Consider the following 19,740-nt stretch of genomic DNA (forward strand, 5'->3'; position numbering starts at 1 on the left):
TTATGAACTATTTGGGGGTTACAACACAAAATCATAGATAATGGTTATTTGTGGGTTATAACACAACCTCATAAATAATGGTTATTTGGGAATTATAACACAAAATTATAGATAATGGTTTTACAAGTATCTTTTTCTATTTTGTTTAATATAATCGGTCAATATATTAATATGTACAATAGAAAAACAATCTTTCCATGTAACTTCATTGAGTGCCTTTTACACTGAAAGATTATAGGAACGTGTGTGTTAATGGCAGATTCATGTTGTTATGCGGTGGTATAATGAACAAATTACAAAACAATGCACCGCTTTATCGTCAGGAAGTGGTGAAATAATCGTTTATATAAATAAATCAGAACATTCTCGCAGGTTTATTTCATGAGTCCACATAAATGGTGTGCATGCGTTTTGCTGAGTATGATACTCGATTTATGTAATTTATGTTCATGTTGTCTAAACATGTTCTCTTAGAAAGCTTAATATGCTACTATTGTTCGTTTGTTTTGCGCAATTAAACACGGTCAGTATTTGTTGTAGTTTTGTGAAAAGGGCATTTCACATCGGACGGCGTTTCCACATAGATTGAACGGCATTCTAAAATATTTTCAAAGCGCTGTGCTATCACCAGGAAATATATTTTCAAAAAATGAACTTGGTATTCTCGAACAGCTCATACATCGTCCTCACTACGTCTCTACAGCGTATTCAAAGCGTTCTCGGGGCGCACACAAATGTGCTTCATCGCGTACACGGATCACTCTGAACGTGCATTATGCTTAATCACAGAGTTTACCCTTTATACATATTTTGTTCTAACGCATACACAGCTACGGATATCTTATATCTCCAACGCGCCGTTAAAACGTCGAGTGGATGTCTCTTCAACATGTGCAAAATATTTACCGCGATCAGCATACAAATATCTTAGAACGTCAAGTCAAACATTATTTTTCGAGTTGCAAACGCGATCACTTGGAAAAAGAAATCGAGTGATACAATGTGCGCAACCTTTGTGCATGCGGTTTTCACAAAACCTCCAAATTTAAAGTCGTGTAGGTCACATTATGTCCAATACTAATAACATATCGCATGCAGTTAAGCGCCTTATTACGTATTATAAAAAAATACTCGAAAACAGCAGCTTTAATGGTCTTTGTCTTTGTTGAATAGAGATAATAGGATTTCAAAAATGTAATTAAATTGAAATCCGTTGCTGCCTCGTATAATTAAGTATAGTATTAACACAGTCGTGTGCTTAAATGGTGAACCTCTGATCCTATTACTGAAAATTTCCCAACTTTGTCATCTGAAAATAGCAACATCAGTCGTTAAGACAACGAACAGCATCTCATTTGCGTTTATTGATTTCTGATGTATAACAAAATACATGAACCAAGTGCACCAAGTACTTTTTGCATTTTTAAAAAGGGCATTTTCATGATTTCAGTGATCGATAAGAACATGACAGAAATGCGTAAATATAATCAACACGGATGCAAAACTTGACGGGATTCAAACCAACATAATGTGTTGATGCCTTCGAAATGATGTCCATAATTTAACGGGGACTGTGCCGTAAATTGAAAAGTATATCGTGAGTTCAATGTTGCTATGGTGTCATTTCCAGATATACAAGACCTTTTATTACTCTTCATTACGAGTAACGTGAATAATAACAAATGCTAGTCTATAAATTAGTGCTTCTTGTTGGGGTTATGTAATAATAGCGGGACTATACCCGACGTAAATTGCTGCGGACTAGATGAATTGTATTAAGAAAAAAAATTATATTGCATAAAATCTAATGACACACCAACTATGATATTCCTAACCTTTTAAATGTCATTGCGGTATCATCTGTATTTGCATATAGGAATTCATCAACATAAGAATTATTTCCAATAAAATTAATATAGTGAGATGGAACATTCCCATGATTTATTGTAGTTTCAAACGTATTGGCACTGTCTTCTCCTTCATTAGAGCAATCGTCTTTTGAGTGATAACAGTTTGAATGCTGAGTATTGTCTCAGAGGTCGTAGAATAAAATAGTTTTAATGTGTACGGCCATAAGCGATATGACCATCTTGATAGCAATAGCTTCATCAGCTCATAGACCAGCTCATCAGCTCATGTTTAATGTAACACAGTAAATTTATTGAATCTTAGTACTTGGAATTAGTGAGCATAATATAGCAACTCAACAAAGAACATATAATTGTTGGGGGTTTTCAATTAGTATATTGATGTTAAGCGGCTGCATATGCTATTATTATTTATCTTAATGTTAGAAGTATTATGAGTAGCTGTTATATACTTCTCCTACTTCTACTATTACTACTATTATTATACCAATAGTACAATTTATAATTATAAATTAATATTAATAACAACAACAATAATAATAATAATAAGAAGAAGAAGAAGAAGAAGAAGAATGATGATAATAATATAAACATAAATATTATTATTACAACCAAGACATGCGCGTTGTTTTCTTCATGTAAATGATTTGCGTTCATAGAATATTGGAGACACATGTGCATGCTTGAAATAATAAATGTCTTGTGAAAATCATGTTTACAAAGTATTAAAGATCGATGTCTTATAGCGATAGTTGATCAACCATTTTTTCAGTTCGTTGTGTAATAACAGGTCAACGTGTTCGAAAATGAAATGTAATGAACGTTGCTATGATTTGAAACAGGTGCCGATATAGATTAAAGATGAGATCGAGCAATCAATCATGCATTTAAATTATAAGTACTTGGGTGCAAAACATAAAATTAAATGCACGCAGTATAGCAAAGCCGAGTAATTAAATTATAGTTGCATTTGGTACGGGTTTGTGCCAAAAATGAAATAATGAAGATTGCTCACAACAGCTAAGCACTATTAAGCTTGTTCATGAACTAGTACATGCCAACTTTAATAACGTCTATCAATTTGTATGCACGGATTGTTGATTTTAAGTGGTAACTGATTTTAGATGATATTTATAAGTCGAACTCATTATTGGACCATTTATCCAACGTTATGCATCTGTAACACTTTAAAAGTAATATTTCTACATAAGTATCTGCTTAGATCGAGCTTTTAGGTCATGCTTCAGTTAAAAAAGGGATCAATGTGTACTAGTTGTTATACAAAACACAGTTTGCTTCTGAGCATCCTGAATTAGTTAACGAAATACATATTATTCGATAACGTAAGGCTCACATATTTCTGACAAGGCGTGCAAACCAATTCGTTAATATTTTATTTTTAACAATGCCACTACCGGATTTAACTCGGAATACATGAACCAACTATGTCTTTTAGGTGCAAAATATGATTGTATCGGCCACTACATGAGCACCGTAGTTTTGTGTGGATTGTTGCGCATGTATATTTTCTATAATGCAAATTTACAAAACATACATATATGACATTAATTTTTTTCTACTGAGACATTTTAGTATTTTATGTACGTGTTTGATAGTGTCTTCCTGGCTGGATCACACTATATTAATGTTGATATGTGAACAGTTAATAAAACCTTATGCTTTCTGATCAATATATATACAGTTGGCAAATGTGTTGAGATGCCGCTCAATCAAGCTTTTTAAAAATTGCTCAAAACGAATGCAAACGACTTTACGCAAACTATTTGTCCAACCGAAGTGATACTATCGCAGTAGAAAGATTGTACAACTTAAACAGATTCCGAAATGTTCATTGTAATATTGATGTGTTGATTGTTTTTCTGCAATAAGTTTGAAACCCAAAACAGCCATTACATCTGCTGCCAAAACACAGGAAATATGTAACTGCACACATTCATACCGTATATGTATGTATTCTTTCGACTGTAAAAATATTACAAAAAAATAATATCAAGTACCAATATATAAAAAATACTTCTTCTTCTACTACTACTACTACTACTACTACTACTACTACTACTACTACTACTACTACTACTACTTTTACTACAACTACTAACAACTACTTCTACTACTACTACTACTACTACTACTACTACTACTACTACTACTACTACTACTACTACTACTACTACTACTACTACTACTACTACTACTACTACTACTACTACTACTACTACTACTACTACTACTACTACTACTACTACTACTACTACTACTACTGCTACTAATACCACTACTACTACTACTACTACTGCTACTACTATGGCTAGTTGTAGTATAAATGCAAAGGTGTATATCTTATTAGCAAATGTCCAGACAACTAAGGCTGTTAGCAAACATACATTATGTGAGAATAAGTAATTCATATATGCCACATCTGGATATTACTATGTTTACTACTTGTTCATGAAATGTAAGTTACCTTACTTTTAAGGCCAGTCACATAAATTGTTTTGGAGTTAACGGAGACTGCTGTATGATTCAAAAGTATACTATTTGATGTCGATATTTAGTCAATGAGATTGTAACTTACGCCAAGCAAACCAAACACGAAGTACTGTTTATCTAATTAAAATGAAAACATGTATCGGATAAAGTCAAGGTGTTTTCAGTAATATATGTACAGGCTTATAAGACTAGCGAACTGCATGTATTCAGTATATGATGCAGTCATATTAACGCCCATTTCCACTGTGGCTGTGTGGTAGACCTATAATAAAGTTATTGACGTGGTTGATAACATTGAAACATTTTTTCAGTTTTATCCTTGCTTAAATAGACACACATATAGACACTATTTCAAGCATTGAATTGAAATGTGCACACAGTTTTCAATAATTTAAACAATTAAACACACATTTTACCGTGCACTCATTTTTAACACATTCTACAATGGTTCTGAGCACATTAGTACGTTTAACGAACGATAAAGGCTGAATGTTACCCTTAAACCTAAACTCTAGCTTCGTGTTGTCATTTTGTAAGAAAGAAAACAGAACAATATATTCAGTTGATTCACATCTAAAACAAACAGTTAATACGCTTGTTCACTTAAACGTACCCATCTCTTTGTAGACCTTTTCATGCTGTTAGAGTATTGAAGAGATAACGCTTTGTTCTAAATGAAAACAAAGTAAAGGCAATTGTAAAAATAAACAAACATAATCACTTTGTAGTAGAAAACAAGTTTTAAAATGTATAAGCAATGATCGGAAACGAGTCTGAAATGACACGTACACTTTTTAAAAATAACTGTAAATATAATTATACTTCACTAGAAACACTTACGACAAGTTACGACATAGAATTACAAACGAAAAATGAAAATGGAAATATTATTAATAAATGCTTAAACAAGCTTTTCAAATATGAATACATTCTTTTCATGAGAAATGGTATACAAAATTACTGTAATGTACCCACTACATGTTTAGCTGTAGCTTTCGAGAGTGATGTAAAATTGCTTTAAGTTTGTTCATATTGTAATCACTTTCAATATTCATCTCAGCTACATTTGACGAAGTAGACTGAATTGAAATAAATTATTGCCATTGCCTTTTAGCAAACAAGTTACATTTAATTTTCCCTGATTGAATGGATGCTGGCATATAATGAATTCCAGGCCGTGCATGTTCAAGTACATAAGCGCCTTTCTCATCTTTCAGACATGTTGCGAGAATAGTCTCAATTCAATTTTAAATAATATATGTTGCTTTTATTCTAAGATTTATTTTACTTTCAATATCGCTGATATAAGCTCATGGTATGACTTTGACAAATATTTATTGTGAGTTGTAAGTACATACGATTTAAAAGTCACACATTGCATCATCACATTTTATTTCGTTTAACCAATTTCGGGTACACATGCGATGATACAGTATAGATCAGCTGCTTACGAGTTGGCTAAACGTCATTCAAAATATGTTGGATTCAGTAAATGAAGTTAAAAGTGTTCATACTAACTATGCAATGTATTATGTAAGTGGTCTATTCAAAGCATTAAGTGTTTGCACTTGTGTTAAGATAAGCTTACCTTCACACTTAATACATAGTATACGTAGTAGTAATTTGTAATTCATCTTTAATAGGTAGCAGCATACATAATTTTCCTGAAATATATGTTTTCTTATGTTTACATTGTATTATTCATAACAATCTTCTGATGATACTACAATGATGTATTTGATGCTTTCAGTTGTATTCGTTGTACATTTAATATTTATTTATAATGGCGAATCAACATGATATGCAACTGATGATTACAGATACATTGTTCATGTAATAAAATGTTTATTTTAATGAATATAATTAATTATTTTTAATCATAGTGAACAACGTATATATGGACGTTTTAAGGTAGGGTACTTTCATGTACACACTAGCTGAAGTTTTTTTTGCGTATCGCCTAACCTACATAGAACACAAACTAACAATATAAACAAAATATTACACTAGACATAATTGCATGATTGCACGCTACGAATTATAATGATTTAAAAAAAACATCAGACATATTCAAGCCTTCAGGTGAATGCACAGTTATTTTCTCCCATATACAGCGAGGACGTAGTTAATCTCCATGTTAAACGAGCAATTAAATATGTATACAGGACATAGCAATTTTGCAAACATTGCGCTTTTGTCCGTAATTGTGCGGGATAAGTCACGACAATATTGATCCAATCGTCAACATATCTCTGGGACTTAAGAATTTTCTATAAGAAGAGAAACGGCAGATAGCTTGACTTGAATCTCAAGCAAACGTCCCTTGAGAAAATCGCAAAAGTATCACATGAATCCATACGTGTTTGTTATAAGAAACTTTTCACTATATACTATGAGCGACCATGCGATCTAAATGAGAATATTAATTTAAAAAAAAGTTAAGCTTATCATCTCTGTTATGTACTGCAATGTTTGGCATTTACGTATATGGCATTTATTCTTAGAACGGATATCTATTTTAAATGGCATGAATGTATTATCTTGAAAGCAATAGCTTCATGTAAGCAATGGAAAGTGTTTGACTAATCTCATTTGGGCAAATAGGATACATCAATTAGTTTTCTCCCTGAAATACAAAAATCGGACCCTGTAGTTGGTCAACTCGGGGGTCAATACGTTGATCCTCCTTGACAATATAGTGCACATGTATCTATAATGTATCGTCAAAGGATACAGTGGGTAGACTTTCTGTTTGTGTAAATGCTTTTCAAACATATATGTTCTAGAATATGTTATTACTACACATTGTAGTAAACCTTAATATAAAAAATAAACAACGACATCCTGCACAATCAAGATTGAAAACAACATAAAAAACTATTGAGATCAACGAGGTTGACCAGGTTGCATGTGTGTTCAAGTTTGTCTACCCTTGTCTGTATATGTCAAGGGATATATCGGGATTGTCTCTTTAATTAATGTAATACATAGTATTGGCAATACATGTAACGGAGAATCGATGGCTTATTGTGGGGGAAAACAATTACGCTTCAATTTCTCTAGACATTTCCAGATGACCTCAGAGACAGGACGATAAAATATGCTCGGCTGCACTCCATTACAAAAGCTTTAAAGAGAACATTTGTATTGCTGTATCATATTTACATTTTAGAGATAAGCGGTTTGCCTAGTCATATTAACATATTGTTTAAGCTAATCTTATACAATAACTCTTAGTCCCAAGGGTTTAAGCAACTCAAAACAAATGATAACTTCGAAATCGTTCGATCATTTTTCGAGGCTTGTGCTTAAAAATAATTCTCTCCTGAGTTCGATGTTGTTAAATTGTATATTATCAAGGCAGACACGGCCTGTCAATACTCTTGTGGCTAACTCGAAAAAGCCAAAAATACTGGAATCTAAATTCAACTTCGTAAACAGACACTTAACATTTACTCTCGTATTTGTACCAAACGCCTCTTGATGCCGGAAGCACAATTCTAATACAACGTTTTTTTATTCAGATGTATAAAGTCGCTAATAGAAAAAGTATTGCTTTTAAAATTGTATGCTCAGAAAATGTGTCATCGTGCATTTTTTGTTCAATGTATTGCCGTCTATGTTGCACTAATAGCTTTTGTGTGTGATATTAAACATCACACACATCAACATTGTTTTCTAAGCAATTTACCTCGTGTTTATGTTCGTGTGTCGTCTTATGTAAAGCATACTCACCTTAAAAAGCAATCCTTCTATTATCCAGAACGCAGTTGCTCTGAAACTATATAGTGCACGCACCTGTCAAATATGAATGTCCTACACATACAATAAATGTCCCGTAAAGAACCGATGTACATTTAATAATGTAGTAAGTGATAATCCATCTTTGTAACAAGATGTTCACACGCATTACCAATAAATAAATTAAAGTTAGACAGTTTTAATAATTAGCTTTACGGATATTTGGTTAATACATTAATTTCTGAGGAGGCAACACTTCTTCAGTTTTTTTAAAACGTTATCGTTTTGAAAATATACTTTTTAAAACAGGGACATTACATATGTGCATTTTTGTCACTTGTTAATTATTATCCGTTAGTACATGTACAGTGCAACATGATACGTTGAAATGTGTTTATTGCATTATAATAGTTAACACAAAGATACAATATACACTTTTAATTTTCATGCTATGAAGTTATTGTTATATACTCTTAAATGTATCATGAATTATTCTGGGACACAGTTTAGGATTCGAGTTCTTTAACAACTGTAGATCCCGAATGCTTTTGCATCGACCGTTCTAAGCTGTTGAGTCCAATTGTATTCATGTATGTGCTTTGTTATGTTTACGTGATTATATGGGCGTATGCCTTGTCTGGTTCATTTGTTTTGTATCTCACTATTTGGCTTTGTGTTCCTTGTAATAAATAAAGGACCGCATTTTATAATAAGGCTTGTCTGCGAACGGTGTAGCTGAAGTTGTACTTGATGTAAATGTCAAAGCATGTTGTCTGATAAGCATGTATATTGATGTTGAAAATTGTCCCATGTTCCTGATGTTATTGTGTTATCGTTCGGGGTATTCGTTATCGTATAACGGCATATTCTAGTGTTGAACAATATTTTTGCAGGTGCGATGCTTGTTTGAAGCGATGACATAACATTGAGTGGAAGTACGGGTATTTACAACCAAACTATATCACGCAACTTTACATGTATGCATTAAGATCACATAATGAATTAATTTTATTATGTTATCATAAGTGAAAAGACGTGGAAGACTTATTATGTACAGTATTAGGTCACGAACGCGAACTTGCATTTTCGAAATATTATGTCTGCTACTTGAAAACCCAAATCACATTGGTGAATTATTTTATGTGGACATTAATGCATACACCAAATTTTACCATGAACTATTAACTGCTTTATTTCCGGCATAGTTCCTTTGCAGCTACTTTGTCAACATAATTTTAAATGTACGTAAATTAGGCAAAGACTAAAGACGTGTTCCCGAATCTGCACTGATATAAAACCAGACAACGTTACGTCAATAAAACAACATACTATAAAATGATGAAGCTTTTACATATAAATACATAATTCCGCCTAAATGAAGTCAAGCAATCAATGCATCGTCATGGTCTCGCATATTTTTCATGCAAAGTGGACGTAGTTAATATCTCTTTCTCGCTAAAAAACATAACAAACTAATTCAGCAATGAGCAAACAGTTGGCACTTGTTAAGTTTTGTTCGAAATACGTTTTTAACAACATTGATCAAAACGCTGCAATAGCCAGGATATTTTTGCATAACTAACATAAACTTCAACGAGATAATTTGAATCGAATATTAAGCATTAGTCTGTTAAAAAATTCACAAGTAAAACTATCCGCATGTTAATTTGAAAAACAATTAAACAAATTTATATATATATTCGTTTTTAAATGTGCAGCAAGATATTAAATGTACACATTTATGAAGACCTTGAGGATCTGTACGGGTGTATATTTAGTCCGTGTTCCAAATGTCATTGTTGATTCGTCTTAAAGTGAATTTGGTTCTTGCAAACGAAGTGAGCTGCTAATTAACATAATATGGAAATAACATTCTTAAACACTAACCCTATACGTCCGATCGACGTTAACATTATATGTTTTTTTTTATTTTATGTATCCAGACATTTTAAGATGTCCTTCGAGACATGAACCGAAAGCGGGATTTGTAATAACCCCATTACTTTTGATAAATCGAGTACGATTTGTATTTCTCTATCAAATGAACAATATGGAGATAAAGCAGTATGTCTGGTCTTATGAACTTATCGTTCTACCAAACAAACGCAAAATGCTCATACGTTTGAATCACCACATTCGTATGGCGGATTCATATGCATCCATATTGAACGGGTTGTTTGCTTTGAAATACATCTCTTATGTGTTCCATGTTGAACAATTTCATCATCTCCAGACATAATCGGCCGACAATTTTTCTTAGTTATGACTAACGTGAAATAATGACAAACGCGTCTAAATTAGAAGTTCTTAAACGGGGCCTTAAAACGTAATAAAGTGATTGTACCCAAAGCAACATGCTACACACAAGTTTAATTGTTAGAAAACAAATATTTCACACTTACCTTTCGAAACACGAACTAAGATATGTTATTTATGAACGATCACACAACGCCAAAGTATAACGCAAAACTTATATTTAAATCGAATAAACAAAATGATGCGTGTGTCAATGTCCATTAATTTAGTCAATAGTGTTCATTGATTATGATAAAATAAATATTATCACAACACAATTAATCATTTGAATATTGATCTGAACGGCATAGCAACGTAATTAAATTATTATGATCTTCCTGTCTGCTTTGACCAAAGATCACACCGTCATGATAAATATTGGTGTATTCAACTTTGTTTACACGATAAACAGGTGGTTTCCTGACGTGTATACCCCTTGTGTCATTTGATGTGTTTAATTATTTTTTTGCATCCATTTTTAGCTTACGTATTGCAGTCAAAATGATTTGATAATTTTAATACCAGGTAAGTGTTGAAGGCGAATACGTTTATTTCGCTCGGCAAGGAAACCCATTCACCAAGACTGATGTTGTTTTTATTATTTTATTTTTCTCTACATCTCAAATACACTTGTCTGATCTTAGCACTTTCCCCTCATCATATAACATTTTACCCATTGATAAATAGAATACCCGGTAAAATGATAATATATCCGTACATTTTCCGGAAAAGAAAAACAAGGCTCGTCTTTTTGGTTTTCTAAGCTTCGCTTACTTAACTTGTGTGTATTCAACACTAACCTAGTATTCTCTACATATTACCAACTGATGTTTATGCTGAAAGGTTGACATTTCGATCCCGGTACTACACGTTAACCAGCTATATAAAAAACGAAATTGTGTTAAAATGTTCACGGTACAGATTTTTTTTTCTAAATTACCGGCATCCCCCGCAATTGGGTTTCCAACTACTTAAATGAACGTATCATTTTTACCCAATTCAGCATAAATTTGTAACTTGCGATGCATGTGTAATATACAAAAAACATGTATAATTCCTACATAAAAGTAAGTTGATTAGGATAATAAGTTATCACAGTTGTTTCGTAAAATTTACGTAAATTATACGTGTTCACCTAGATGCCATCCATTTCACGATTTCGCTAAATATTGTTTCGTAATAAAATCGTTAAATATAAGAATAGTATCTTTCTATGTGAAAACGTGTTATATCTTGAAAAGTGCATACTGTAATTACTGAAGTATTGTGTCCCTCAACATTGTTCTATACTCTGTCTAATTATTATATTGCTGTCTAATTGTATAATCAATAACTAACACATATTTTTATTTAATAGATAAAAAATATATATGTCCTTTCAAATGTATAATGACCGAATGATTATTCTCTCATGTCGATTATGCAATATGTAATATGTCACATATGCATAAACATTAAAATAACATAAATACATTGATTGCTCTATCGTTAGAAATATCACCATGTGTACTTGGTTTCGAGAAATGTGGGTTCAATCATATGTTTAATGTACTGAACACTATGTTTCAAACTATCTATTGCTGTTGCGAATTTCGATAATATAATGAGAAAGGCAACTTTTTGTATTCAACAATCCTACCGTTAATGTTGATCAAACATGGCGATGAAGTTTATCTAAAATACTTCTTATTCAAAGATTGTCATAAATAGTACATAACGACAATATAAATTAAAATGAACACAATTTCAAACATATAACACAGAAATATATTAGTAGTATATGCTCATATAAAATACGGCATTGTATGATACAATTATATACATTGCTATAAATAGAAACACGCGGTAGTATTTGTGTTCAAGTGAAATCAATCGATCTGTAAAGCACAACCATAACGTAAGGTGCTAAATATTGCAGTGCCCTGCATTGGAATACTTGTGTTTTACCCATTTATGCCTAGTGGACTGTCCCATCCTTCTGAATTGGATCAATCTATTTCCAAAATTCGGGATGTCGTGTATATGTTTTTGTATTTAGAATATTCTTACAGAAATCCCTTTAAGCTAACAGCGGCGTCTCATCAGGGTCTACGCTGTTTGCCAAGACTTTTCGTCTTCTAGACGCTAAGGCATAAATGTGTTAACGGAATGTGAATATTGAATTTAATTTTTAATTTTAAAGATTTCAGTTGTATTAACGGATGATCATGCTCACCATCACTGCGAGGATCTGTATATGAAGATCAAGAAAGTTTTATATAGCATAAAGCATGACTGAGGTCACCGCCTTGATGGTGTCAAAGCAAAGCATATAATTGTTTTTTTGAGCGCTGACAACTCAGATTTGGCGAAGATTATTACAAAGAGTGTAATTGAAAAATGTACCGTTTTAATATAATAACAACATAATATTTCCTCGGAAAATTTCAGCAATAAGAGTTATTCATTAGATATCGTTCTTAATTTTAAATAATTAGAAAAAAAGCATCATCCATTTTCATACTCATATCGCCGTATTGCACCTATCGGAGGGAGCCGTAATTTTGCTTATATTACGTAAAATTACACGTATTGTTGCATGTATTTAAATAAAAACTAGTTTACACGTTATATTATTTCGATCTTGATAATTTTTACATATACATTTTATCTTCCGGCTTTCTGATACACTTTTGAAATGTATTAACTTATGACTAATTTAAACCAGTTTAATTGCAAACTTCCTGTTGTGTTAAGAAAGGTTTGAAGATTTCGCGCACGTCTAAAATGTTAAGATAAAAAACGTTAACAAGTGCGTTATCATAGATTAAGCTGTTTATATTTAATCCTAATAATATACATTGACATCTTAAGAAGTTGTTTTACAACTGCTCGGAAAAGGAGCTTATTTTGCAAAAATATTGATTATTGTTCGCATTTATAAACAAGGTCAATATAAGATACGATAATTGTTATCTATCAAGTTGAAATAAACAAAATAAGGCAATGACAAAAGGCATCACTAGGATCATTCAACAAACAAATTGGTTGAATTCAACAACATATGTTTACACAACTGACAATAATATACATATATTCCTTATACACAAAGTGTTATAAGCACTGACAGTACGTTTCTAGCAGATTGGAAGCAGATTTATTAATCGTTGGTGTCTTATTATTCCCCTTTACAACTACCGATTTCTTATTTATACCGGACATGTCAATGTTTGAAACACCGAAGTCTTATTCGAAAAAATGTTGTTAGGTTAGCATATCTAACTATTATCTAAAACAAACGCGACCTATATTATGTTTTTAAGGGACATATGTGAGATGACTCAATCATTTATTGTAAGTTTTGACTAAATACAAATCGGAATAAAATTAAAATAAATATGATTATTCACATGTATTATTATTCTACATGTCTTGCTTATGTTTCAAGAATGCCATGGCAGGCTGTATCTCAAATTTTTTTATATCTAAAAATATAAATGTTAACTAATTATGTGAGGATTAAAGGTATTCAAGCATGTGATAGTATATAATGTGATAGAATCGTAATTTATAATTTATTAGATGTTTATGTTGTTTGTTCTGGTAAATAACTATCCTATAACTTGATATATCTCAAGACACGCACAGTTACACTATATATATAAATTATATATATATATATATATATATATATATATTAAATATAAATATTTATATATATAAATATATATATATATATATATATATATGGTGTAACTGCCGACATAACGGACAAATGGCCTTTTTTCCGAGGGCCTGTATTAAACTAGGATACTGCCGTGTGTTATCGTTTACAGTTTATTGCTGTCCCATACCTTCACTTAAATTTATGTCCGAATCCGCTGTCAGTGCTTTTATTTCTATTCAATTGGTTACGCAATATATGACATTTCTCGTATGACGTAATTGTTTGTGACGAAAAACACTAGTTTAAGCAAGACCTTCCGGATTTAAGGAACAACACTACATTTTGGACGTGTATTTTTATATAACAATTAAATATTTTAAAGCTTCGAAGAAAGATTCCAAAACGTTTTTTGGAATGTGTGTTTGGCATGTATAATTTGAAAGATTGGAATAAAACAAATCGCTCCGACGCGTTATGTGATTTCCTAAAACATTGGTCAGAAATTCAGACTGTTTAGCATTCGATTCAAACGTTTTTGAACAAATAATGGTGAATACAATTAATTAAGATAAATTAAAGGAAGAGCGGAATATCAAAGTGCACATACGTGTAATTGTTTTGTTATAAGCATTTAACAAGAGTTGTTTTAAATGTAAGCAAAATGGTGCATTGTGAGTACTCGTATTAAATGTCAATGAGTGTAATTAATCTGATTTACAGTACAGTTTACATTGCAGTAAATATTTAACTTATTCCAAGCGTGTGCTACGTTGCATTATCATTATTTCCAATAAATTCGTAGATATTTAGTTTAATGAAATATATTTCAATTGGCTAAGACCTAATGTGGACGCCATTTGGTTCAATTAGAGCACCTCCAGTCGTTTCTTTCCATTTATGAAAAATCGGCCCGGAAATAAGCGGACCGATATAATTATATTGGCACGTTAGATTGGAATAACGGCCGGCTCGGGATGTCATTTAGATACAATTTATATTCTATCTAGAACAACATGACGTGTATATTATTTTAATAATACATGTTTTTCACTTCATCCCTTAATGGTTTAAAATCACAGTAGACAAAAGTCACTTTTCCTATTTGCATTGCTGACATGCAAGATTGGGACACAAATTTTTGAATATACAACTTGAATGTACATCTTGAAATATACTAAATATCACTAGAAGATAGATGCGATAAAATGCAGTGCCTTATTTTTAAGTTTGAAATAGAATTTGTATTCAACTTCTTGAAGAACAGAACTACATTTTACCTAATGAAGCCATGTTCCGCACCTATTGTGTTATTAAACGATACTCCAAACAATGAAGGGAGACAATACAAACTTGACCGGCATATATTAGCGCGAGTGAACTCGCTTTTAGAGCCGCTATAAGGATAATGCTGTTTGTACACTGACAGTATTTCGGACATAAGTGTTATTACATCTACTTTAACTTACACTTACCCATGTTAATGTCAATACCAAATAATATTGTTTACGAGACAATGCAGGGCAATGGTGTTACATTCATGATGCATTCAACATTACCATGCGTTAATATCACATTTATGATTTAAACAAGTATCATGTATTAATCGTACGCAAGCATGTTAATTGACCCTCGCAGTGTTAACCTTTAGAATTAGCGCCAAATACGTTGTTTTTACTTCCAAGATTACATATTTTAAGAATTGGATGTTTGGAAAGAGACAAAATAAAGAGATATGAATACTTACATTATGTTGACACTTACATGTTAAAAAAGTTTGTTAAGCTACTTCATACAGCAAAACAAACAACCAGGCTAGCATTTCAAACGGATTCTTAATTTGACTTTTATTTTACCAAATAGGGTGTTCATACACCACAAATATTTCGTTAACCATAGCAAGCACAGGCGTACTGATAGATTCGCCTTAAATTCGGATTGTTTTTCTACTGATAACGTTTACAGTTAACATCAAATATTACATAAATCTGCTTGACTCTCCGATTGTATCTGTATTTGAAGTTGGAGAGCAAGACAAAACATATATTTGGGCGATAAAGTGTAGCTGTATGATCAAAATCAATATCGATGTTATCAAACTGAAACCAGCAGGATAGAACGATGTCATTTATCTAAGACTGTTGATCAGTATCAACGGAATCAATTAAGTGCATGTGTTAACTTACATTATAACCGTAAAACAATGACATATGCACTAATCGTTTGAAACCTATATAGCATATTTGTTTTAAAAGTTTTCAACACATTTTGTGTTCAAAAGCAAAATGACATTTTTTGACAAAATTGCATACATTTATTTAAGCTAAGACTTTCTTTATTTTTCAAAATGCACGTCATGTCTAAGAGAATTAAAATACGAGGTTTTACATTTAAGTAAACAACATACGTTGATAAGCTCTTTTTCTCTTCAAAATAAATTGCTCTTTGCTGTGACAAGATTTTAGCTACATTGTATCAGTTGCATATGATAACTACACATGCATTCACTATTCATTGCAGGGCAAATCTAACTTTGTTTCATAGGCAATGGTGAAATTAAACTTTTGCACAGATCAATCGCTTTAATATAATGAAAACACTTGCACACCCGAGATCATGCTATCGAGAGTTATGCTATACGTTGTAGTAATCAGTGTTCCTTCTTTTGCGTGCTGATATATTTTTTAATTGATTTTTTACTTTAATCTTTATGTGTAAGGTTCGTTCATTCACCAGTTGTAAGTGAAGGATTACGTGTAGTTAGTACAATTATTTGTATGAAATTGTACTTCAAGAAAGAGCAGTATATGTTATACTTCACCGATGTTATTAACGTATTGTTAGATTATAACCATTTCATCAAAATATGCAATACAATTAATATATCACTACAAATTGGTAAATACATTCATTCAACACCATGTGTATTATTAGTTATTGTCCGCAGTAAATACACACGTATATCAATTATATCACATGTCTTCATTCGTTGTATCTATAGTTTTGATAATGAAACTAACTATCGTTACAGCAAGACTACCAAACATACTCTATCTTACAAGCAGCGATTGTGTCAAAGATAATCAAAGGACAAATAGCATACTGTGGATATACGACCCAGATACAGACGCAGTGCAATCGGGATAAACTGAATATCATTATTTATCTAGATAACAACACCGATTACAATACACTATTGGACATAAAGAAATATACATAATTAAGACCATGAAACGGATTGTTCTTTGCGTATGCGTTGGAGTAATACTATTTCAGCTGGTATTTATGTGCACGCTTCATTACTTTTATAGCGGCGCAATAACAAGAATTGTACCCGCAACGTTGCGAAATAGTACGACATCACCCAGAGAGTGTTGGCCAACTACAACGTTTTGTGGAGATATACTTAGCGAACCATCTTGGATTGCTATAGATCATCGGAATTCTAAATTTGTATTCTCGGCGTTCTACGACCCAGTGTCCAACATAATAATCATCGTGGGTCTGAACTCAAGATTTAACGGAGGTGTATGTCAGATATGGTATACGTCAGATAACATGACATTTCTTGCAAAAGAAGAAAGTGGCATTGAATTGTACAGGACACTACCCGAAACGCATGGGCGGAGGTAAATATTACATGACAATCAAGGTTCCGATTCAATGTACCACAAAACAAATATTGAATATATGATATATTTTGTTCATCTATAAACATTGTGTTAAATGTTCGCACATTTGAAATTCCAATTAAAATTGTAGTATACTTGCTTTTAAATAGTATTGCAGTCAGATGCAAACTCGCTCTTGGGCAAGAAATATGTTTAACAAAATATAATACGATTAGTGTTAATTTAATAAAAGTTATAACGTGGACACTGGCATTCGAACAATTACAAACTTAATATTCGGTAAATTCATTGAAAACAATCTGTTTATAAGTGTGCAAATAATCCCAAATCTATTATTGACTTCGTTTGCTAACAGAAAGCACGTTATCAAAATAAAGCTGTATGTTATAAATCATGCACAGCTGCCTCAGTTGTGCACACAACTGCTTGAAACTGTTTTCTATACTGTTTATAAACGCATACAAAACAATCCCGATCGTCATCTAACGCATGCATTAGTCCAATTGTTAACATTGAGTTTCCGAGTAATGTTTTACATGTATGGTAGGATCTATACTAACATGATATCCGTGTACTCGAGTTCTTGAATCTAAGTCTTGTTTCAACTAATAAAATGTATTTTCATTTCAGATACTCTGCTGTCTTATATCGATGCACGTCGAAATCGAAAAAGAAGCCTGCTTTTATATCTTTCGTTGAAACAGACCGTTTCATTTCCAAAGGTCTTCTTGTTAAATCCATAGAAATACCAAAACGATACAAACATCGCTTTACCGTTTGTCTAATGCCTCTACACAACAATTTTAATGACTCGTATGCTCTTGTGCAGTGGATTGAACTTAACCTTATTCTTGGCGCAGACAAATTTCGTGTATATAATCATTCTTCGTCTCAAAGTATTAAGACTATTTTAGATATGTACTCTGGCAGAAACATAACTGAGGTTGTTCAGTGGTCTATTCCAGTGACGGACGTGCATTATTTTGGACAGGTTGCGGCACTGCAAGACTGCCTGTATCAAAACAAAGCGGACTCAGAATTTATCGTAAATTTGGATTTGGATGAATATATTGTCCCAAGGGTTGAACATATCGACACATGGTCAGACCTCATTGCAAACTCGCCGGCTGAGGCTTTTCTATTCCGCAATACATTTTTTGTGGCAAATTCAAGGGAACACAATTATTCAGAGAAGGCAATAGCACAACAATTGCGACTTTCAACACTTCTGATGACAAGGCATGAACCTAAAATCTGGTCTCATACACTAAGATCAAAATACATCGCACGGACTTCGAAGGCGAGATCTCTGATGATCCACGACGTGCCATGGGACGCCATTGGAGTACAAGCAGAGCGCGTGCAGTCCGATCGAGCAATGGTATTCCACTTCCAACATGCGGCTAGTGAGCCAAACAATGGGACGACGTATATTATAGATGAAACTGTCCGAAAGAAATATGGGGAAATGTTAATAAGAAATGTTCAGCGTGCTTGGAATAGAATACTACGCGGGTGATCGGAGGTTTTAACTGTTCGATGCATTTATTATCACGTTCGGTATGTACACACAAACTCATTGCGTGTGTTAATCTTAAGTGAACATTAATAGTTGGATGCGAACGGTTTTTGGATAAAATCTATAAGTATACTGGTTAAACTTTGAAGTTCATTTCTCGAGCGATGAAGTGTACTAAATATGTTAAAAAATAGTACATGATTAAATATGGCATCTCCGTCGACTTCATCAACCGGAAATGTAAAATCATTGAAGACCTCGGCATTGGAAATTTCTGATCATTTTAGACCTGGGTAGTGTGTGATCATTTTAGAACTTGTAATGTGCCAAACCTATTTATTATAACAAGCTCGATTAAATCAAACGCTTTTTATGTTTAAGGTTTAATGCAACCCTATAAATTCCGTTCCTTTGATTGAACCAGTAATGGGTATATGGAGGAGGTCTGAAATATTCTCCCCGAGTAGGAATCGAAACCGTGACCTCCAGATTGCTACGCGGACACCATACCAACTATTTTACGGTGACCTT

At 32.6% G+C, this 19,740-nt stretch overlaps 1 protein-coding gene across 1 annotated transcript; it reads left to right on the forward strand.

Moving 5' to 3' along the window:
• Positions 1-17,180: 17,180 nt before the first annotated feature.
• On the forward strand, positions 17,181-19,582 carry LOC127843662 (uncharacterized). The gene is made up of 2 exons (XM_052373361.1): positions 17,181-17,687; positions 18,321-19,582. Exons 1-2 carry the CDS (start codon positions 17,287-17,289, stop codon positions 19,207-19,209), a joined length of 1,290 nt encoding a protein of 429 aa, XP_052229321.1. The 5' UTR covers positions 17,181-17,286; the 3' UTR covers positions 19,210-19,582.
• The last annotated feature ends 158 nt before the right edge of the window (positions 19,583-19,740 follow it).

The sequence above is a fragment of the Dreissena polymorpha genome, chromosome 9 (genome assembly GCF_020536995.1).
Source record: "Dreissena polymorpha isolate Duluth1 chromosome 9, UMN_Dpol_1.0, whole genome shotgun sequence".
Taxonomy (NCBI): Eukaryota; Metazoa; Mollusca; class Bivalvia; order Myida; family Dreissenidae; genus Dreissena; species Dreissena polymorpha.